Genomic DNA, 18,782 nt, shown 5'->3' with positions numbered 1-18,782 from the left:
ATGCAGAGATTCTGGCTGTAGAGTTCAAGTGCACACTTTTTAATGATCATGTTCTCTGATGTTTTAATGAGTGTGAAAATGTCTTGCATAGGCCGACTGGGCCAAGTATTAAAGCCTGGATTGTGACACAAATCCAGGCCAGATGACAAACTGTTGCACTGTTTAAAAAGTCTCCTATTCTGTCATTAATGTCGTTTTTTTTCTAGTTCATAGCACAAAAAGAGTAAAACAAAGTCAGCAGCTGTATGTAAGATATAAAGCTTCTGTGTTTGAGGCAGCAATTTCAGATGTGTGGGTAACTACCATTCTCTGCCTCTTTCTCTCTCCTTTAGTGACATATTTGATGCCATGTTTCCAGTCACCCACATTGCAGGAGAAACAGTTATTCAGCAAGGTATGTATAAGTGTTCCTTTGTGGTATTCACAGAAAATGAAAGCACAAACAGCATAAAAAAAAATAGATAGTTTATTGCTGTTTCCTAGTTTCACTTGATTTCATTTTCATTTTTAAGGTGAAGTGACAAACACAAAGTGGAGCTTCTTTTTGGTGCAGGCTTTGTGGGCATCATGCAGCATCCTCACTAATTTCGTTCAGGCACGTTGTTGCAGTATGCAAACAGGAATAACTAATTGAAAAACGCAGAGCGGCAGGACGTGAACGCACAGGTTTGGAGGGCTGCCTGCGCCGGTCATTGCGCCATTACAAAATTAGGGCTTGCCATGCGGAGGAACACATCCACTGTTCTGTTGCTGCTCTACTTGTTTATTTTGCCTCACCACTCCCTTTCATACCTCCCTTTTCTTGTCTTCGTCCCGCCTGTACTTCCCCTCATCTTACCATGACTGTGCTGCCCACACAGTTATCTAAAAATGCGCTGTAGAAATGTAGACACCCCTCAGGGCTAAAGCAGAGCCAGGCTTTTTTTTCTGAGACACACACAAACTCCTATCAAAGGCAGAATTGTGTGTTGAAAAGGACTGTTAAATCAGAGATAATTACCCACCTTCAGACAATACTGTTAGATGTGTGGGACAACCATTCACCCCTTCAGTGTCAGCCAATTGTGGATATGCCACGCCCTTATCTCAGGAGCTATAATGCTAAATGCATTATAAGTAAGAAGTTTGTAAGAGTTAGGAATTAGCCCACTCTAAATGGAAATTGGTTCTTTTAAATTATGACATATGTGGGCAGAACACCTTCTAAGTTCCTGTAACTCATGTTTGAGCCAAGGCTGAACCTAACCGGTGTGGATGACAATTAGCTTGTGTTGAGGCAAGACCACACTCAGCACACCAGCCTTCGCATCTGCCTGTGCGTCTTTGTGTTTGTGCATGTCCTGGTCAAATATTTGCCTCCATTCTCAGGCCCTAGTGGTATTGGAAGACCACGAAACAAAGACTCAAGCGCCAAAGTGATAAAAGACAGGAAGAGTGGAAGAAAAAAGGACAGAACCAGGGGGAATTTAAGGAGAGACAGATGAGATGAAAGAGAAGGAGGCAAAGACAGAGAGACACAGATAGCAGAGGGCCCTGGTTGCAGCAGGTTTTGTGTGTGTGTGTGTGTGTGTGTGTGTGGGTGTGGGTGTGTGTGTGTCTGGGGTCTCCAGTGGGACATGCCATCAGACAGACAAGGAGCATTTTGCGTGACAAATAGAGCTACGTGATTAACGAGCTCTCTCCACTCAGTATTAATTAGCCGTGTGAACTCCCGTGAACTTTACACGCTGGGCGCTCTCTGCTTTGCATCTTTTAAGGCGAACACACACACACACGCAAGATCTCCAATACAATCACTTTGGTACCACATGCACACACATGCATACTTGTGTCGTGTATACACATACATCATCACCCACCTGGACCTCTGAATAGTTTCATTTATGCCTTCTAGTAGGTGGAAGCTGCAGGGCAACTTTCACATTTCTCAGGGATGTGTCTGACAATCCTTTTGTAATAATTTCCTTTGAGCCCTATGTAACAGATAGCATAATTAAGGGAACATGGTTGCCATTTTTCATCCTTATCTCTAGACTAGATGCTTTTAAGAGACAGGAACCTACTGGATTCCATAGCTTGCTTCGAGGTTTAGGGTTTACTTTCAAAGCTCGTGGCATTTTTGGAATTGCCAGCCCGCTTGTATAAAGGGAACCCATCAATTAGTCGCACTTGTCGGAAACACAAAGCTGATATGATAAATGCTTATTTTAAACGAAGCAGCAGTTGCTGGTGGAATGGTTTCACATGAGACTCAGAATCGAAGTTTCCTGTTCAACTAGAAGTCATTTTCACTTTAACTTGGCTCTACACTTATCACTTGCATTCTACATATGTTAAGTTTTGCTGGAACCGTCTTGTAATAACAAAAGTAAGCATTAATATACAGTATATTCTGAATGAAGAGATGCTCGTAATAATAAGAACACTGAGCAAGTTGTAGATTTTAGGAGAGACCCAAATATGTGGTCCAATAACTTTCAATTTAAGCGAATCTTTGTTTTTCCCTCCAGGTGACGAAGGCGACAACTTTTACGTGATTGATCAAGGTGAAGTGGACGTAAGTGGAAACTCAGATACAACATTCTTTCACAGACATGCATAAATGAATAAGGGCTGGGGGGTGCTAATAGCCCTCCCAGGAAAGATTGTGGGAAAATCCGACCTTCTCCGCTTGTGTTCAGACAGGGTTTCCTCTCTGCAATGGACAGGTTGTATTGGATTGCCTGCATGTTTTGTTCTCTTCAACGTTCAGTTGAACTCTGATGGCAATCTGAACGTGGTGCTTTAAAGTCCGGCACATTGTGAAGGCAACCGTGCTGGGGAGCGTCTTTGTCTTAGCGAGCGTGACACGGAACAACAGAGTTAAATAGAAAGACAAAACAGGAGCCGATGGAAAGCTAAACAGGAAATGGCCTATTCGAGCACAGACGGTGAGTAAGTGGAGAGAAGCAGGGTGGCAAGCTTGGCTGAGTTATGCTCGTGGACGTTCCAGCCTGAGCATTGTTGTGACTTGAGTTGTCTTGTCAAATTGGATAAGAGTGCTGAAATAGCTGTAGGTTTAACCAGTGCCACCAAATAGTTACGAAGGGAAAAATTGAGAAATACACACACACCTCGCAGTTTAGTCTCCAATGAACTCTTCTAACTAATCTCACCCCTCAGGTGGTACACTGGCAACATTTTCACTCTCAAAGAAGCAAAACACCCAACACCTACAGAACTAGGGCATCTGTGGAGGCAGTGGGGACATGAAGGTTGTTTCTCATGGGGTCACACTTCATTATATTTGGTCCTCACTAACCTGTATGATACATTTCCAACCCTGCTTATTTTGGCTGTTGTACACACAGAAGAATAAACATTTCAAGAATTTGAATTTACCTTTATGACCATAAAATGAATTATAAATATACAGTTTACAGGAGGCGTGATGATATTTAGCAGTGAAATTCAAAAGCCCGAGCAGAATGAACCAGTCCAACGAACAAACATGTACACAGCAACAGCAGTACTTGATTTGCTGCTTTTTAATTGGGACCAGACAAATAAAAGGAGCGTGAAAATGACAGCCATTAAACTTGCAGTGTTTGAGTCATTCTCAACTCCGTTCGATCCTGTGTGCAAACCTGAACTGATGCAGCGTTTTCGGCGCCGTCCTTTTGGGCCGTCTTTGTATTTTCTTTGCTCATTTAACTTTTGCACACCTGATCCATTCAAGCGAATGAATAAAATATTTGAGTTTTACAAACAAAACTTCTCAGCCAGTGTGTAATCTATATAATATAAGAAAATATCAAACAAATAACTGTAAAACTGGAAACGGTATTAAAATTTAAAAAATAAATAATCTACAGTGCACATCCTAATGTAACTTTTGAAACACGTGTGTGTTCTAATCTAATGTGATACAACCACAGCCAGCTCTCTGCAGCTGTTGAAGCTGCCTCTCTTTGTAGAGACGGATACGTTCCTTGTGGTGTACTTTGGATACATTTTGGATACTTGCTTACAACAGGTCCCAACCACCAGAGGGATAAAACTTCCCTCCCTCCCTCCCTCCCTCTCCCCTCTGGTTTCTTTCCATGTTATTAAGTCTAGTGGATAGTGTGTCGACAGGTGAAACCGCAGCGGCCACAGAGGCAGCCTGAGTGATTCTCGATGAGCTTGTATCGTCTAAACACTGCCGTGCTTGTGTGCGCGTGTAGAAAAACGATTTTCTGGTGTACGTGTGCAGGGAAGTACCCCATTCCAGTAAATTCAAAGGATGGACAGAGAGTTGGTATCATTTGAGGTCCGAGTCGGGGGTTATCTCAGGAGGGTTGATTTTTTTGTTTTCATCACCAGATCTTCAGAGCTCTGTCCCTTTTTCTGTTCCCAGGTGTATGTGAATGGGGAGTTGGTGACCAATATTGGGGAAGGAGGCAGTTTTGGAGAACTGGCGCTGATCTACGGGACCCCCAGAGCCGCCACAGTCAAAGCCAAGACTGATCTCAAACTGTGGGGCATCGATCGAGACAGCTACAGACGCATCCTCATGGTACGGGCTTTAACTTCACATGAGACAGACAAACACCTCAGTCTCAGTGACATGCTACCAGTGTGCTGCTTTTTGACCTGTTTGGTCTGTGATGTAATGGGTCAACTGGGAATGCTAACAAGAGGAAAGGTGGCATAGCAGAACACACAAACACTCTTAAGTGTGATGTACGTGCAGAGAAATTTACTGCTACACTGTCTGAGCTCCTGTCATTTGCAGTCTTTCACTCATGTAGCAGCTTCAGCCGCTCCGCCAACTTGAGTTTCCTTAAACACTTAAGGAGGTTTTATTTCTTTCTTTTCTAAGGGTCAAAATAAACAGTACAGAAGTCACAAAACAAAGTCCAGCCACTCACGTCCCAGCATCTTCCCTTTTTAGGAATGTAGATGTGATGATAAATGAAGAAAGTGGGGGCAGGGGGTGGCTGTGGAGGAAAATGGGGTCAACCTTAGTGTCTACATAAACTTCTAGCTCCAGGAGCTTATCTAGTAGGAATATCCAAAATATTTAAACTGGAAACACAAGGTATTCTGCCCTAGGTGTTATACAAATTCCCACACACATACACTTTGTTAGATAATCAAAATGGTAATTACAGCATGTATGTATATGAAAGGGGGGACGCGTGCTGGCGTGAGGCACCATGCCCAAACAAACACAACCTCAACTTTTACTTTGTTAACCTTCAATTAGCTTTCCAAACACCCACGTGTGTGCTTTCATCAGCTGTGAACCCTCTGCTCTGTGTTGAAGAGTTTAGCTCAGCAGAAAGTCTGTGTTTAGACCTTTCTGCACTCGCGTCACCTCTTAAGCACACAGTTTAACTGAGGGCGCAGTGCCTGCTAACCTTTCCTTCATATGATTCCCTCTCCCGCTCCTTCATTTGTTCCATCAGCCGCAGCAGCAGAAGCAAGAGGGGAGACGGGGTGACGCAGAATTTAATTATATGAACCTGCAGTTAATTACTGCTGTCAGTGATTTGTAAGGCTGTTTTTATAAAGTGAAGTATTCTGGCCATGTCTTAGGCCAACACAGGGAGTGTTATCTGGGTGTTTAGGTATGTTTGCGTGTGTTTGTGTCTGCATCTTCGCGCATTTTGCCAGGAAAAATATGCTGTGTGTGCATCTGCAGCTATTTGAAGCCTCTGGGAGATGTGCTGCTGCTGCCATCAGTCTCACAGTTTTATCAGTCTGAATCAAGCATTTGTGCTCAGTTTTCCTTGAACCAAGGCCCAAGTATGAATGTAAAAAAGCTGGACCAGTGTTTAGAAAAGTCCACAACTGTCAGCAAGTTTGACAGTAAGTAGTAGTGCTGTTTAGTAGACTTTTAAGACCACCTGACCACTTCCTGATCCAGCGACTGCTTTTAGTAAACAATGTAATACCATCGGCTGTGATAAATACATCCCATGCCTTGTATATCCGCCAGTCACGCATTTTAACACGTGCAGCTACAAAGCCATTAACAAACTGCGAGGCCACCATCAGAAAACATTTCATTCATACTTTAAGGTTTTCCCCTAGACAGAGACGAAGGCGTGGGATTGGTTTGAGGTGGCTTCGGCCCACACCTCTAACTCGAAGGCTGCTTCTTAAACCATGAGAGGAGCAGAGTCTTAAGTATAAAGCATGCCTCAGCCCTCCCAAGTGGGAGGATAGACAAATACAATGCAAAAAATTATATAAAGACCAGAAGAGATTATTACAATAAACAAAAAAAAAAAGCTAAACAATGTAACTGAGTCTCTTTCATTCCTTTAGATCCATTAAAGACCTTGCTGGTGACAACACTCAGGCCCACCCAGCCCTTCTTACACCAGCGGCATAAATCAGACCGGCTGTGTTCTGTGTGTAGTGTTATGTATACAACCTAAGCCTTTAAGCTATGGAAGCCTGTCTGAGGAGTGCTATAGGGAACCTATAAATTAACCCAACGTCTTTGTGGAAGGCAGACTACGTGTGTTGTTTGTGGGTGCAATGTACGTACGTGAGCATTTGTAAGTGCCTCCTTAATGAGCATGAAGTTTCATCTCTGCAGGAATAGCAGCAATGCATAAGTGGCAGAAGTGAAAACAGACTGCAGACACACACAGCGCAGGATTCCTTTAATCACGTTGTTTACCATTTTGAGCTTGACGTTGGCTCACATGGGAGCATTTCTCCCATTTCAGGACAAAAAGTGAAATTATATAAAATTAGATGCAGCAGTGGGACCGAAAAGCCTCCATGTATCATTCCCACATGCAGAGACAGGCTGAGGTGGATCTCTGCTCGCTGATTTTGTTTCTCCTTTTGTTGGCTCGGTTTCTCTTTGCAAATGGATGGGGGGGGTGCATTTTAGGAAAGAGGGGTCCTCTGGGTCAAGACTTGACAGGAAGCACCTGATGCTCATAGCAGAAGCAGTCAAGGGAAATGTGCACACACACACATTCTGCTCATGCACTGGACACCACCTCTCGTTTATAGCGACCCCTACAATTGAGTATTTCTTAAAGTTTGACCCCTTTCGTATTAACTCAGACTTATGTTTGTCTCACAGGGCAGCACACTGAGGAAGAGGAAGATGTATGAAGAGTTCCTCAGCAAGGTCTCCATCCTTGGTAAGCCTGCGGAGTTAACTGTGGATTACATTTATGTATTACTAATTATTTTGCATTAAAGAACACTGTGATAGTGTGTGCATTGACCTTAACCACAAAGGTTAAGAGACTCAGATAGCTAAATCTGCTGAAGACCATATACTGTAGATTAGCCCACATAAACACAGGCACACATTGTCACAGTAGGTCCATAACTGAGTGAGGTCTGTGTGTACAGTCCTAATCTTCAAGCAAAGTTCATACTAAAACCAGTCACACTCTCCAATGTCTATACGTGGACAATTACAGACCAGGGAGTTAAGCTAAGCCTCTCTTTTCTTCGCGGACTTTGGGAAACACCAGCCATCGAGGCCACGGAGTCTGTGGGAACTATAAATGAGATTCATTCAGATATTCAGAATGGGACGCAGTTGGAACTGGCGTCTCCTCTCTTTCCACCTAATGGTGTGCTTGGTGTGTATAGAGTAAGGCCGTGCCCCCCTGTAGAGAGTTATTAGCTGGCTGAGTAAACACATACACTCAATTGGGGCCTAAGGAAAAGTCTCCCTGTGAGATCCACTCTCCTTTCACTCACCTCCTTTCTTCGGCGTCTCCCTTTTTTTGACGGCTGTGTATTCAAATCGCCGCCTCCCTCCTTTCCGCCCTTCATTCCTGTTTCTGTCACACTGCTTCTCACCTTTTCCTCTCTGAACTGGAGGAGGGGTCGGAGGCGGGAATGTTTTCGTTTGTTTTTGATTTTTGAGATAGTCACAAAATTGGGTACAAGCCCTTGATGTTGAGGAGAGAAGGGGTAACCCCCCCCCAAAAAAACAACGTTCTCTTTGTTGTGTGCACACATAGGCTTCAACATCCCAATCTCCCTGTGCATGTGTGCAGCAAGGTGATCCAAGTGGGTGCAGGCTCTGCCAAGCGTGAAATGTCGGCTCTTAAGTCGGCACATTTGTGTATCGCATTACACGCCGAGCTGTTTGGGGTCACAGCTATGGGGCCTGCCGCCTTTAGCTGGTGCCGGGAGACATCACGGCCCCACTGGAGGGGACACTGGACACCTTCAACTGAGCAGACTTCACCTTAGTTAATCCTAAATACGTATACATTTACACACACTGATACGCCGAGTAAATCAGACAACAGCAGTCTGAGACAGGTTCTGCTGTGGATATTTGCCTCTGGCTCAAAGCACAGACGAATCAAAACACTGCATCACCTGTTTATCTCACAAAGCACAAGTCAAGGTGTCACATTTTGTGGCTCCATAGTCAGTGAAAATAATCTGGAGTGTCACAGACGAGAGGAATAACTTAATTTGGGCCTTCCAGTGGAAAGTATATCAGTGTTTGGTGAAACCGCTTGATCTGGAAAATAGTCCACCAGTCTGAAAATCTGCCCGACCACATCAGTGAACATGTGGTCGGACGATCGGAAAGACAGCTGGCTCTGGCCTTCGTGATCCAACCAAACAAACCAGAAAAAAAAAAAAGATTCTGTCACAGCTTCACAGCTGGGCTCTTTCAAAATCTGTTGACATGCAAAAATGTCTAAAAATGGAAGAAATCTGCTTTTGAGGGTTTCGAGGACAATTAAATGTAAGACCTTTTAAAAAACAAGAGCGGTGTTGACTTAATGAAAAGAAGTATTGTTTATCTCACCATCTATCACTGGTTTGTACTTTTCACACGTCTTTACAAAAATGCTCAACTTTCATATGCATATTACAGTATATGAAATCACATAGTTCATTTAGACTTTTTCCAAGGTAAAAACAAAACAAATGGTATAACAAGCATCTGACCTCACTGTACCACCTCTGATGGAATCAATAAACTTAAAATCTTGCAATTTTATGGGTAATTTATAAGAAGGAGGTTGTTGGAATTGGAGAATATTGGAAATAGGGGGGGATTATGATTCCCACCCTACTTGAACAGCGGCCCACCTCACAGACCATGGAAAACACATGTTACTGTTTATCAGGGATCTCTAACCAACTGTTGTGGCTCGTTTTCCGTCCGCAGAGTCGCTGGATAAGTGGGAGCGCTTGACGGTGGCTGATGCCTTGGAGCCTGTTCAGTTTGAAGACGGGGAGAAGATTGTAGTGCAAGGAGCACCTGGCAACGACTTCTTCATTATCACAGAGGTAAAGTCTGTGGGGGGGCCTTTAAGCCTCGGCGGTGATTCTACAGGCCTCAACTGTGTTTTACCAGCACACATCCTGGAAACAGCCTACGCTGACATTTGGGGCTCTGGAGTGTCATCAGGTGGACACTCAGGTGGCTGATGCATATATCACACACAGAAACTGACACACAGTTTTCCCCTGAGGCCCCCCTGCCTGTCATCCTGGCATGAACTCTCTGCTTACACAGCCCTCACCAGGGTCCCGTCACCAGTTCCCTCTCAAGCAGGGGTGCAGCTTCAGGTGTTTTGTCCCCTCAGCCTCAGACCTGATGGTTAGTTGCTCTCAGCTGCTGTAGTTCCAGCATGAGCATGGTTAGGGACAGCTTTTCTACTCTCCCTCTTCATCCTTAGACGAAGACTTTTCAGACAGAGGTGGTTTAAAAGATTGCGAGCTTTTTATTCCATCCTATTTATACCAGAAGTAGCTTCATCCCACTCTCCTATCTCTCCTACTTATATCTCTTAAGTGTTAATCACTCCCTTCCTCTCAAATGCAGCGGGGCCTGACTTTCCCAGACTAGAGTGAACTGACGTGGTATGTGTGTTACTAGCTTTCACATGGGGTCAGGAGCCAGGACCAGGATCCAGCCTCCAGGGAGACGGGAGAGGAGAGACAGGGAAAGAGAAGGAGAGCGCGGGTGGGGGGGAGACGACTGCAAGACATCAGGGAGACAAAACAAGGACGATGATGATGAGCACAAAAAAGCAACACAGAAGAAAGATTAGCGTTTAATGTTCTGTTTTCTTGATTTTGACGTCCTCTCAAGTCACCTGAAGTGTTTTTCATACATGTTCAACAGAACTTTGATCCTTCTTCACCCGTCACTTCACTTCTGCCCTTTCAATTCGTGCACTTGCAGGAAGGGAGGAACAGTAGACAGAAGGGGATGTACTGCTCTCCCCTTTCCCCTGTTCTCCTGGTACACAGCAGTTTCCCTGAAGTCCTCAGAGTAGCTCACATGTTAATAAAGTATCCAGTTGATGTCACTGGTACTGAGGAACTCATATTTCTGCCGGACTAAATAACTAAAATCTTTAGAATTTAATTGTTGTTTTTAATAATTTGCTTACAGAATCAGCTCACTTTTCATTCAAGCAGTCTTCTCCCAGAATTGGCTTGAATTTTAATGTTTTCCTTTTGTTTGACCCCATTCAGAAGTAATCACACTGAGGGTCTTAAAGTGTCCCATTGGGTGCCACAGAAGAGAAATCCTCTCAGCCTTCCCCGCAGTTTATCACCCAGCAGTTTAACTGATGTGGAGGCCCTAAAATGCAATTTAGCCAATGCGTTTTTCACAGAATGATCAATGTTTGTGGGTAAAACCATCGACTGAAAAATCTCCCGTCTTAAAAGTGTGTTATCGCCGCAGTTTGCGACAGACCCATCTTGTGCATATGCATCGTGTCAGAGTGAGAAGGTGCAGATGCCGCTGGTGCCGGGTGGCCTTGTGAACAGGTTACACAGGCTCTCACCTTCCTGTTATACTTTCTGCCTGGCACCTCCATCTCTACGCCTCACTGTTTGGGCCTGTGGTCGATCTTCTAGATGCTACATCTCCTGTGCGAGGCACCAAACTGTGACACGTGGCCCTGATCAGCCTCACTGTGCTCGATGTTTGTATGTTTTTAGTGCTCTTTTAGTGAAGATTTTCAGCATTTTCACTTTCTTCACTGTTTATAACACGCCTCTCTCGCTCCTGTCGCTGCCTGTCGTTCGCACCGTGTCGGCAGTGTCGTTGTTTATATACCACATATCTGGAGCAGAGTGCTGCCCCCAGGGAGGTACAGTATGTGATGGTTATCTGGACCACACTGGGCGAGTCCTGTGCACCAATGAATTACTGTACATGACAGCACTGCGCTGTCTCACTTTCTTTGTTTTGACATGAATAGAAAGGAGAGGATTCCGACTGTTGTAAACACAGACGCTGCGATGCCACATCCTCCGCTTTCTGCCCCATTCACGTTCTGCTTTATACCACTTCTGTCGCGTTCACGTCCAGTGATTACAATGGACTCACCACCAAATGGAGCAAAATGCTACATCATAAACTTCACAGAGACGACACGTGCACTCACAGGATACGAGCACTTCATCTTTATTGTTATTACTGTCTATGTCAGAATATCTTTTATCTGCAGCTTGACTGCTGTTTAAAAGTTTGAAATGATTAATTTGAGGAGCAGTAATTGTAGGTTTAGTAGTAATGTTTCATTTGAAGCACAAAAGAAGCAGGAATCAATGGGGAACTTTTATGGAGTGGATTTTATTGCTATATCATTAATACAGTTTTATTGCTGTAAACGTAATCACCGCAGAACAAAGTCTGGTCTTGGTCATCCGGCGCCACATTTTTATTTCTTTTATTAGATTAAAAAGACAGCTACAGTTGCAGTATGTATGTTTTGTGTGTTTGTCAGCATCTGGAAGGACCTGAATCCTGATACTGGACACAGGAAAAAAACAAAGTAACAAAAGTACATGAAGATTAGAGCAGGAAAGAGGAATGCTGAGATGTTGGGGAAAGGGTTAGAAAGGGAACAGATGCAGGAAACTGAAAACTGGCAAGTGAAAGAAGGGCAACATGTGAACAGGATGCTGAATGGAGACAGGTGAAAATAACTAGGGCAGACACAAAGGCAGACTCGTGCATCGGGGTTGTCGGAGCAGAGCTGCACTCTGGGCCAGCGACTCTTTACATTTCAGCGTTCGCACACAGAGAAAGGCCCAAACTTATGTAAAGGGGATCTCCCACCTCTCTGCAGGTCATATAAACCACCAACCCTTTAGTCACACATATCCCTTTCACCTAAATACAGTCTCACCTTTGTGCCGTTCGCCTGCAGGAAAGAGCCAGCACTTTTTTTGGTTCTCATTAAAGCTCATTATATTCATATTAACATTATTATCCTGGTCAGCAGACGGCCCAAACAGAGCAGAGCAGAGACGGATTAAAGCCAGCGAGTCCTGGAACAGTCAAGCCTCCTCCAGAAGACGGGCTGGGAAGTTCCCCTCCATTGGATTTGTGTTTTACCTGTCAGATGTGAATGCTGCACTATACGCAGTAACACCCCTCATGGCCTCTGTAAATGCGCGCACAGATAAATGTTAGCAAAGTGTCCCTAAACTGCTTACGAGGTTCGTCAACAGCTGCAGGATGGGGCAATAACTGCTATCGTCTGCTGGGCAGCTTGAGCGGAAATCAGATTTCCGTCATTCTACTTTTCAGAAGACTCTCACACACAAACACAACCAACGGGTGATGTAATATGCATGGTTGGTGAGTCTGTCCAACAGGCCTCAGCTGTCGATTTTCTCACTGTATGTGTGTGAGAGAGTTTGCTTTAGCCGGTCTGTGGCCCGGCCGTCCATGTTTGTTACTGTAGCTTAGCAACATGCTAACATTGGAGCGTTTCTGAGGTCCTTCGGAGACAGTTTGGCATTGGCAGTCCGAATCTGAGATGATTCATTGTTGCTCACTCAGTGTAAATGCAACTAAAGCCATTTGGGTATTTTGTCTTTGTATTTATTCCACTCTGGATAAATTACTGTTGAAGCTGTGAGGTCTGTCAGAGCTGGAATGTCTTCAGAATGCGTCGGTTTGTGTTTCTCCTCATGCACATCCACAGAGCTGCTGTCTGTCCCTCCAAAAAGTGGCTTAAATCCTGTGCACCTGTGTCCTCATAATGCAAAGGAATTTCTGCTTGGCTTAATCCTCCTGGTGGATTTCAGCCCTTTGCTGAAGAACTCCTCCTCCTTCTTTCTTTTTGGTTTTTCATCAAAAACCCCTCCTCCTCTTATTCTCTTCCTCTCATCCCATCTTTCTCTTGTCTGTAGCCTTTTAATTTTGCTCATATAATTCTTCTTTTCTTCCCCATCTCCAGGGAATCGCTTCTGTGCTGCAGCGCAGGTCTGATAATGAGGAGTATGTGGAGGTTGGACGTCTCGGACCCTCTGACTACTTTGGTGAGTTAACACATAAAAATGTGTTAAAGCAACAGCTGACATCGTATCAAGACTGCACCGCACAAGGACACTAAAATATGACAGACATGCGATCGTATGCCCCGAAAACAGCCCACTTTTCACCAGCGAAGATGGATTGGGCGATTACAGCCTGTGCTGCTGGAAACCCAGTTTAATAAGATTCTTATTCTTCTATTTTCCGCCTCCGTCGCGGCCAACACCTAAAGGCCTGGTGGGGCAATTTATGAAACAGGAAGCCACAGATACGAGACCGACATGTCTGCCAACTGGCCTATAACTCTGACGCCATTAGTCGCACATTCATCAACCTTTTAGCAGCAACGTCTGCACAGGCCACGCCCCTTTCTGCCACGAAACGAGCGAGATCGACTTTAGAGCCCATGTTTCTCTGGGGGCTGCTTTAGCGGGTGGTACTTCACTTTGCACAGAAGGGGATTTAATACAGAGCGGGCCGGTTTGATGTGGTGGGCAACACTTCAAGTTAAATTCAATTTATACAGCACTATATATAAACATTAATGGGAAACCAGTATGACAGAAAAAAGTACAAAACCACTTGAATGTTCGAACCATTATGTTTGCCGCTGTCTGGAAATAAGTTTTTCAACTAGTCAGGTATAATAATTCATTTGCTTTTAAATAAAAAGTGGAGCCTCCAGTAAGAGCTGACCCTCCTCCTCAGGTGAAATCGCCCTGCTGCTGAACCGCCCCAGGGCGGCCACCGTCGTGGCTCGGGGCCCGCTCAAATGCGTGAAGCTGGACAGGATCCGCTTTGAACGCGTGCTGGGGCCGTGCTCGGAGATTCTCAAGAGGAACATCCAGAGATACAACAGCTTCATCTCGCTCACCGTGTGACTCCTCGGGCCCCTCTGGGCGCCACGAGCAAAGGGCGGGCGGTGTCAGTGTCCCAGTTTAAGGTGGGAAGAGGTGTGGAATCAGGGTAAAGGACATCAGTTTTACATCTCGCCGCTTTTTCTTGCATTTTTTCCCCCATTTCCTTTTTGCAGCTCTCTTTTCTTCTTTGATGGTGTGCACTTTGACCTGTGCTGTCACGTAGCTTTATGTAAAACAACAACAACAACATGCAGACGCGTAAACGTCCGACTCGAGACAGCGACCTTTGATCATTTAACTGTAAATGAGACGTGTGTGCAGTGCGTCATCTGTACGTGATGCATGTTTATAGAAAACAAACGGCTTTTGCACTTTTATGAAGTTACAAAGATTCTAGGAAGATTCAGGAAAGAAGGATCAAACGAAGTCATGGTTACATTCAGTAGCGGGAGATAGTATATATTTCTTTGATGGCTGTTTGTGGTGTGCCTTTTTTAAATTTTTGTTGTGTTTCAGTGTCTGGTCCCACACACACACCTCTGTTCCTTAGAGCGTAGAGGTCTGAAAACATTTGGTTTCTTAAAGTGCTTTCACTGCGGTTATCTATTAGGGGATTGTTATCTGAGCTTATTTGTTGAGTTTTCATGTGACAAATGAACAAGTTTGCTTTTTTTGAGCAAAAAGGTTTTGTTTTGTTTTTTTGTCCCTGAAGTGGGTTTTGATTTCAGAGCCCCTCCTCAGAGGGGCAGCAGTGGTTTCAGTCTGGTTCCCATTCACACACAGTCTGAAACACACTGACATGAAACATAAAGCCCTTCTGTATATGCCCACACCATCTCAGGACTGTGTGAAACACACACTCACGCAGACACACACAGACATGCACACGCACACATTTGCTACATGAGCGCTCTGGCACCATTTAGGACCATTTTAGTCGATACAAATGTTTGCTTTAGCTGTTTTCAAGACTTATATCATTATATTAAAATAAGATGAGAAAATAAATAAACACGTTTGTGTTGCTTTTCTTTGATCTGTTGACGTTGCACAGCCAAGCCAGCAGCAACTATGTTGTATAAGCCTAAATGAGCCCTTATGAAAATAATCTTTCTCTATGTATCTGTTTCTTTCAACTATCAAACCATCTTAAGCAAATAAAGATAAGCTTCTGAAACCTGCCTCATTTGACTTATTTTCTCTTGATCAGCCACTCTTTTGTGTGAGAATATGACTCCCATTCACATTTTTTCCCATCCTTTATCCTGACTTCTGGCACCCTCTTGTTCCCTCCTGTTTGGTGTTCTCTCTCTCTCTCTCTCTCTCTCTCTCTCTCTCTCTCTTAATTCCCTGAACAATCTTATTCCTCTCCTCTGCTCTCCATCCTCCTCCCATGAATCCAAGTGTCCACCATCCATCAGTCTGAGCTGTCAGAAGGCTGCTACAGCTTTGAAACATTCCTCTTCACCTTAATGCCCACTAAATCAAGTGAGGAATGCACCCCCAACTCACCGACATCCCCACACAGACCGACACACACACCTTCATCACTCTGACAGCACACACTAACACACATGAACTCCAATTTTGAGGGTCTGCGACTGATTTTTTTTTTCAACATGTCCTCATCAGTTAAGCACAGATAGCATGAATCAGCTTGATGTTTATCCTGAAGTGAATGACGACTCGGGAGGAGAAATGACTGATTTCATGTCCATTTGATCTGTCGCTTACACAACAATTACAATTTAAATGGTATTTATGATAGAGATATGCCTTTATATATAATATATATATATGTGTGTGTGTGTGTGTGTATAGACTTCAGAAATTTACTGCTTTTGTATGATACATACATTATAAATGTACTTTATTTTTTATTTAGTCATGACTTGTCCAATCCCCAGTTGGTGCTCTCGCTATGGCAACATCTTTCACATTTATTAATTTTATCATTTTCTCCCTCTACATTAGCCTAATGCTCACAAACATCAATCAACCAAAGTGCCAATCAATATGACAAGAGTCAGAACTCAAAGTGACCTTGGTTTTGTGCACGCTCGTGCACGTGGAGCGCCTGATCGGGCAGCACCATTATCAGGCCGTGGTGGGTGGGCCAGGGAAAACTTGGCATCGTGGCATGAGAGGTAAGAAGGGGCCTTGTTGCTGTGGCACTCTGCCAGCGTCTCGGCACTTTCACACACTTCTTTACCAACCTTTTATTTCAGTCAGATCAGGAACTCTTCCCCCGCCGAGGCTAATGGTACAGCAACGCAGCCTCATGTTAAAGGACGCGTGATTATCACATTAAGAGGAAGCCAACAACATTAAACTGTGAGACTGTTTGAACATCTACATTCCTTTAAACATCCTCAAGGGGCAAAAAATATCCTTGTTATGCATCATGTGAGGGTTATTCCAGGAAAAACCAGCTTGTAAAATTACTTAATTCCCATGGATTTAAATGCCTCGCTGTCCGGTTTTACAACTTTTTAGCCCCTGTGTGCAGCAAACAAACCAGAGGTCCTCCATGAGAGCATCACCAGGATAAATGAGCCCCAGCTGAGCTACAACTCCTGGCTGCTCCCACAGTTTCACCGTGACACTCTTGTGCTTTTTGTCGTCCGAGTTGGCAGGGATGACTGGAGAGAAGAAGATGTGGAGGAGAGGAAGAAGAATGCAAGCTTTAAGTGCACTCCTGAGTAGTGTGAAATCCAGTGAGAACCCCTCCGAGATCATTTCGAAAGAATTTATTCCCACATGGGACCGTTTTGCCTCCTCATGTAGGGGACAGATACTTGACTGCACCGACTTTAAATATACCGATTGCCTTGAATTGTTAAGATGGCTGGGGCTGCAGTTTTATGGATGGTTCACATGCTGCTACTCAGTTCCTGTCGGGCTGACTGTGGTAGCCTTCACCACCATTTCCTGCCATGTTTGCATCTGTCCTCTGGCCTGAGGTGCTTCAGGGTAACGCAGGGCAACACAACACAAATGACCATCTCTGACAATCAGTCCAGCCTGCCTGGGTCGCCCATAAACATCCCATCCCTGGCCGGTCCCGTCTTCTGCCGCTCTGATTCTCAGCTCTAATCACGACCCCGTGGGGTCAAAGGTCCTCACCCAGGGAATGGTCACAGGTGATTGAGCAATAGTGAGGCTGATGGGATTGAAAGGTTAGGGATGAGAGAGGGGTGTTGAGCTGAGGTCAGGGGGGAGAAAGAGAGTCATAAATTGGGTCAGCAGATCATCACAAGGTCCAGCTCAGTTAAATGGAAGCCCCCAAATAACGGAGGGTTGAGTTAAAGTCCATCTCAGGAAAATCAGGCTGCCGATGGTGTGATTTACGCTGACAAACCGCATCATAACTGAAAAGGCAGCTGAGGACGTTTATCTTGGCCAAGGAAGTCCAGAAATGGACAGTAAACTAACCAGATTTCCACTGGCTAGTGGCTGGTTACCGACGTTTATATACCAGTGGACAGTGATGCTTTTGTGGTCAGAGACATTTGTGCAGAAAAACAACTTAGAATATGTTGTTCTTATCAAGAAATGTGATTCCTGAAAGTGTGGCTTTAGATTTCAGCCAGTTTAACCCTTTAAACCCCATTAAAACGGATCACTGTCCCTCAGGAGACAGAAAGGGTGAAGAGAGGAATAGTTTTTAAAAAGTGGCGGGAGAGATGAAAAAAAATGTTTATTTTGCTGCTTTTCTTTCCCAAGCTTGTTATCGTTCATCATTTCCTGCTGGACGAGGAGTAAATAATTCACATGTGTAGATTTACCAACACTTAGCTGAGCCCCCCCCCCTCAATGTTGGCCTCAGTTTCAAAGCTTTTCCCAGCCAACGGAACATTGGGGACTCGCCTCTGAACGAAAAGCAACAAACAAAAGCCTCAATGGTCTAGAAATATTCTGTGTTTGCAAGGGGGAAAATGTGTCCGGAGCATTTTTCCGAGTGAGACGTTCCTACGAGGATCATGACTCTTCAATCTACTGGCTGATCCTCCACGGCACGATCCACCTCCCCACTTTAATTCTGACTTCAGTCCCCCGGGAGGCTGCTCAGGCTGCCGCCTGCTTTTTTCAGCAACTCCTCCTCCTCCACTCGGAGGAATCGTTAGGAGGTTTGAGTGCAGGACACAAAAGTAGTGGCGCTCTAATCACATTAGGCAGATGGAGGAATGCATTGAGGGAAAAGTCCCTGTTGGACTATTAAAGGGTGGCCTGAAAAGCCCTCTGAGATGATGTTAATCTTTGGCTTTGGGATGGTCAAAAAAGCTGATTGATGTCCGAGTTGTGAAAGATTCTTCCTCTTAGAGAGTGCATGAGACGTATTGACGTGCAGTGATGGAGTAGTGAAGTCAGCCAGCTGTGGCTCATATGCCAGCGCCGTTGCTCTGGCCCTCCATATTTGCTAAGCTAAGCTATAGAACAACATGCCTAATGATAGTACATGTAAGAAAGATACTGTTACCATTAGAAGTAAATTACATTTGAATACTGATTTTGACATTCGGACATTTTCTCCATGTAGTATAAAGCTGTCAAAGTGAATGTGAAGGGTCCAACTCATCTGCTGAAACACGTCCACTGGCTGCAGGTGTGCAAAGTAAAACTCGAGGCCTGTCAAGTGCCTCCAG

General features: G+C 44.5%; 1 protein-coding gene across 2 annotated transcripts in view; it reads left to right on the top strand.

The window, feature by feature from the left end:
- Positions 1 to 15,313, top strand: part of prkar1b (protein kinase, cAMP-dependent, regulatory, type I, beta) — a 36,084-nt gene extending 20,771 nt beyond the window's left edge. For both annotated transcript variants that reach the window (XM_003964639.3, XM_029836514.1), the window contains 7 exons: positions 333 to 394; positions 2,511 to 2,557; positions 4,379 to 4,537; positions 7,076 to 7,136; positions 9,152 to 9,273; positions 13,200 to 13,281; positions 13,985 to 15,313. In XM_003964639.3, the coding sequence (XP_003964688.1) occupies positions 333 to 394; positions 2,511 to 2,557; positions 4,379 to 4,537; positions 7,076 to 7,136; positions 9,152 to 9,273; positions 13,200 to 13,281; positions 13,985 to 14,157 (706 nt within the window). In that variant the 3' untranslated portion in view covers positions 14,158 to 15,313. The remainder of the gene's footprint in view (positions 1 to 332; positions 395 to 2,510; positions 2,558 to 4,378; positions 4,538 to 7,075; positions 7,137 to 9,151; positions 9,274 to 13,199; positions 13,282 to 13,984) is intronic.
- Positions 15,314 to 18,782: the final 3,469 nt, after the last annotated feature.

Source organism: Takifugu rubripes, chromosome 5 (genome assembly GCF_901000725.2).
Source record: "Takifugu rubripes chromosome 5, fTakRub1.2, whole genome shotgun sequence".
Classification (NCBI taxonomy): domain Eukaryota; kingdom Metazoa; phylum Chordata; class Actinopteri; order Tetraodontiformes; family Tetraodontidae; genus Takifugu; species Takifugu rubripes.
Note: the sequence above shows the minus strand (reverse complement) of the source record. Positions and strands in the feature narration are given on the sequence as shown.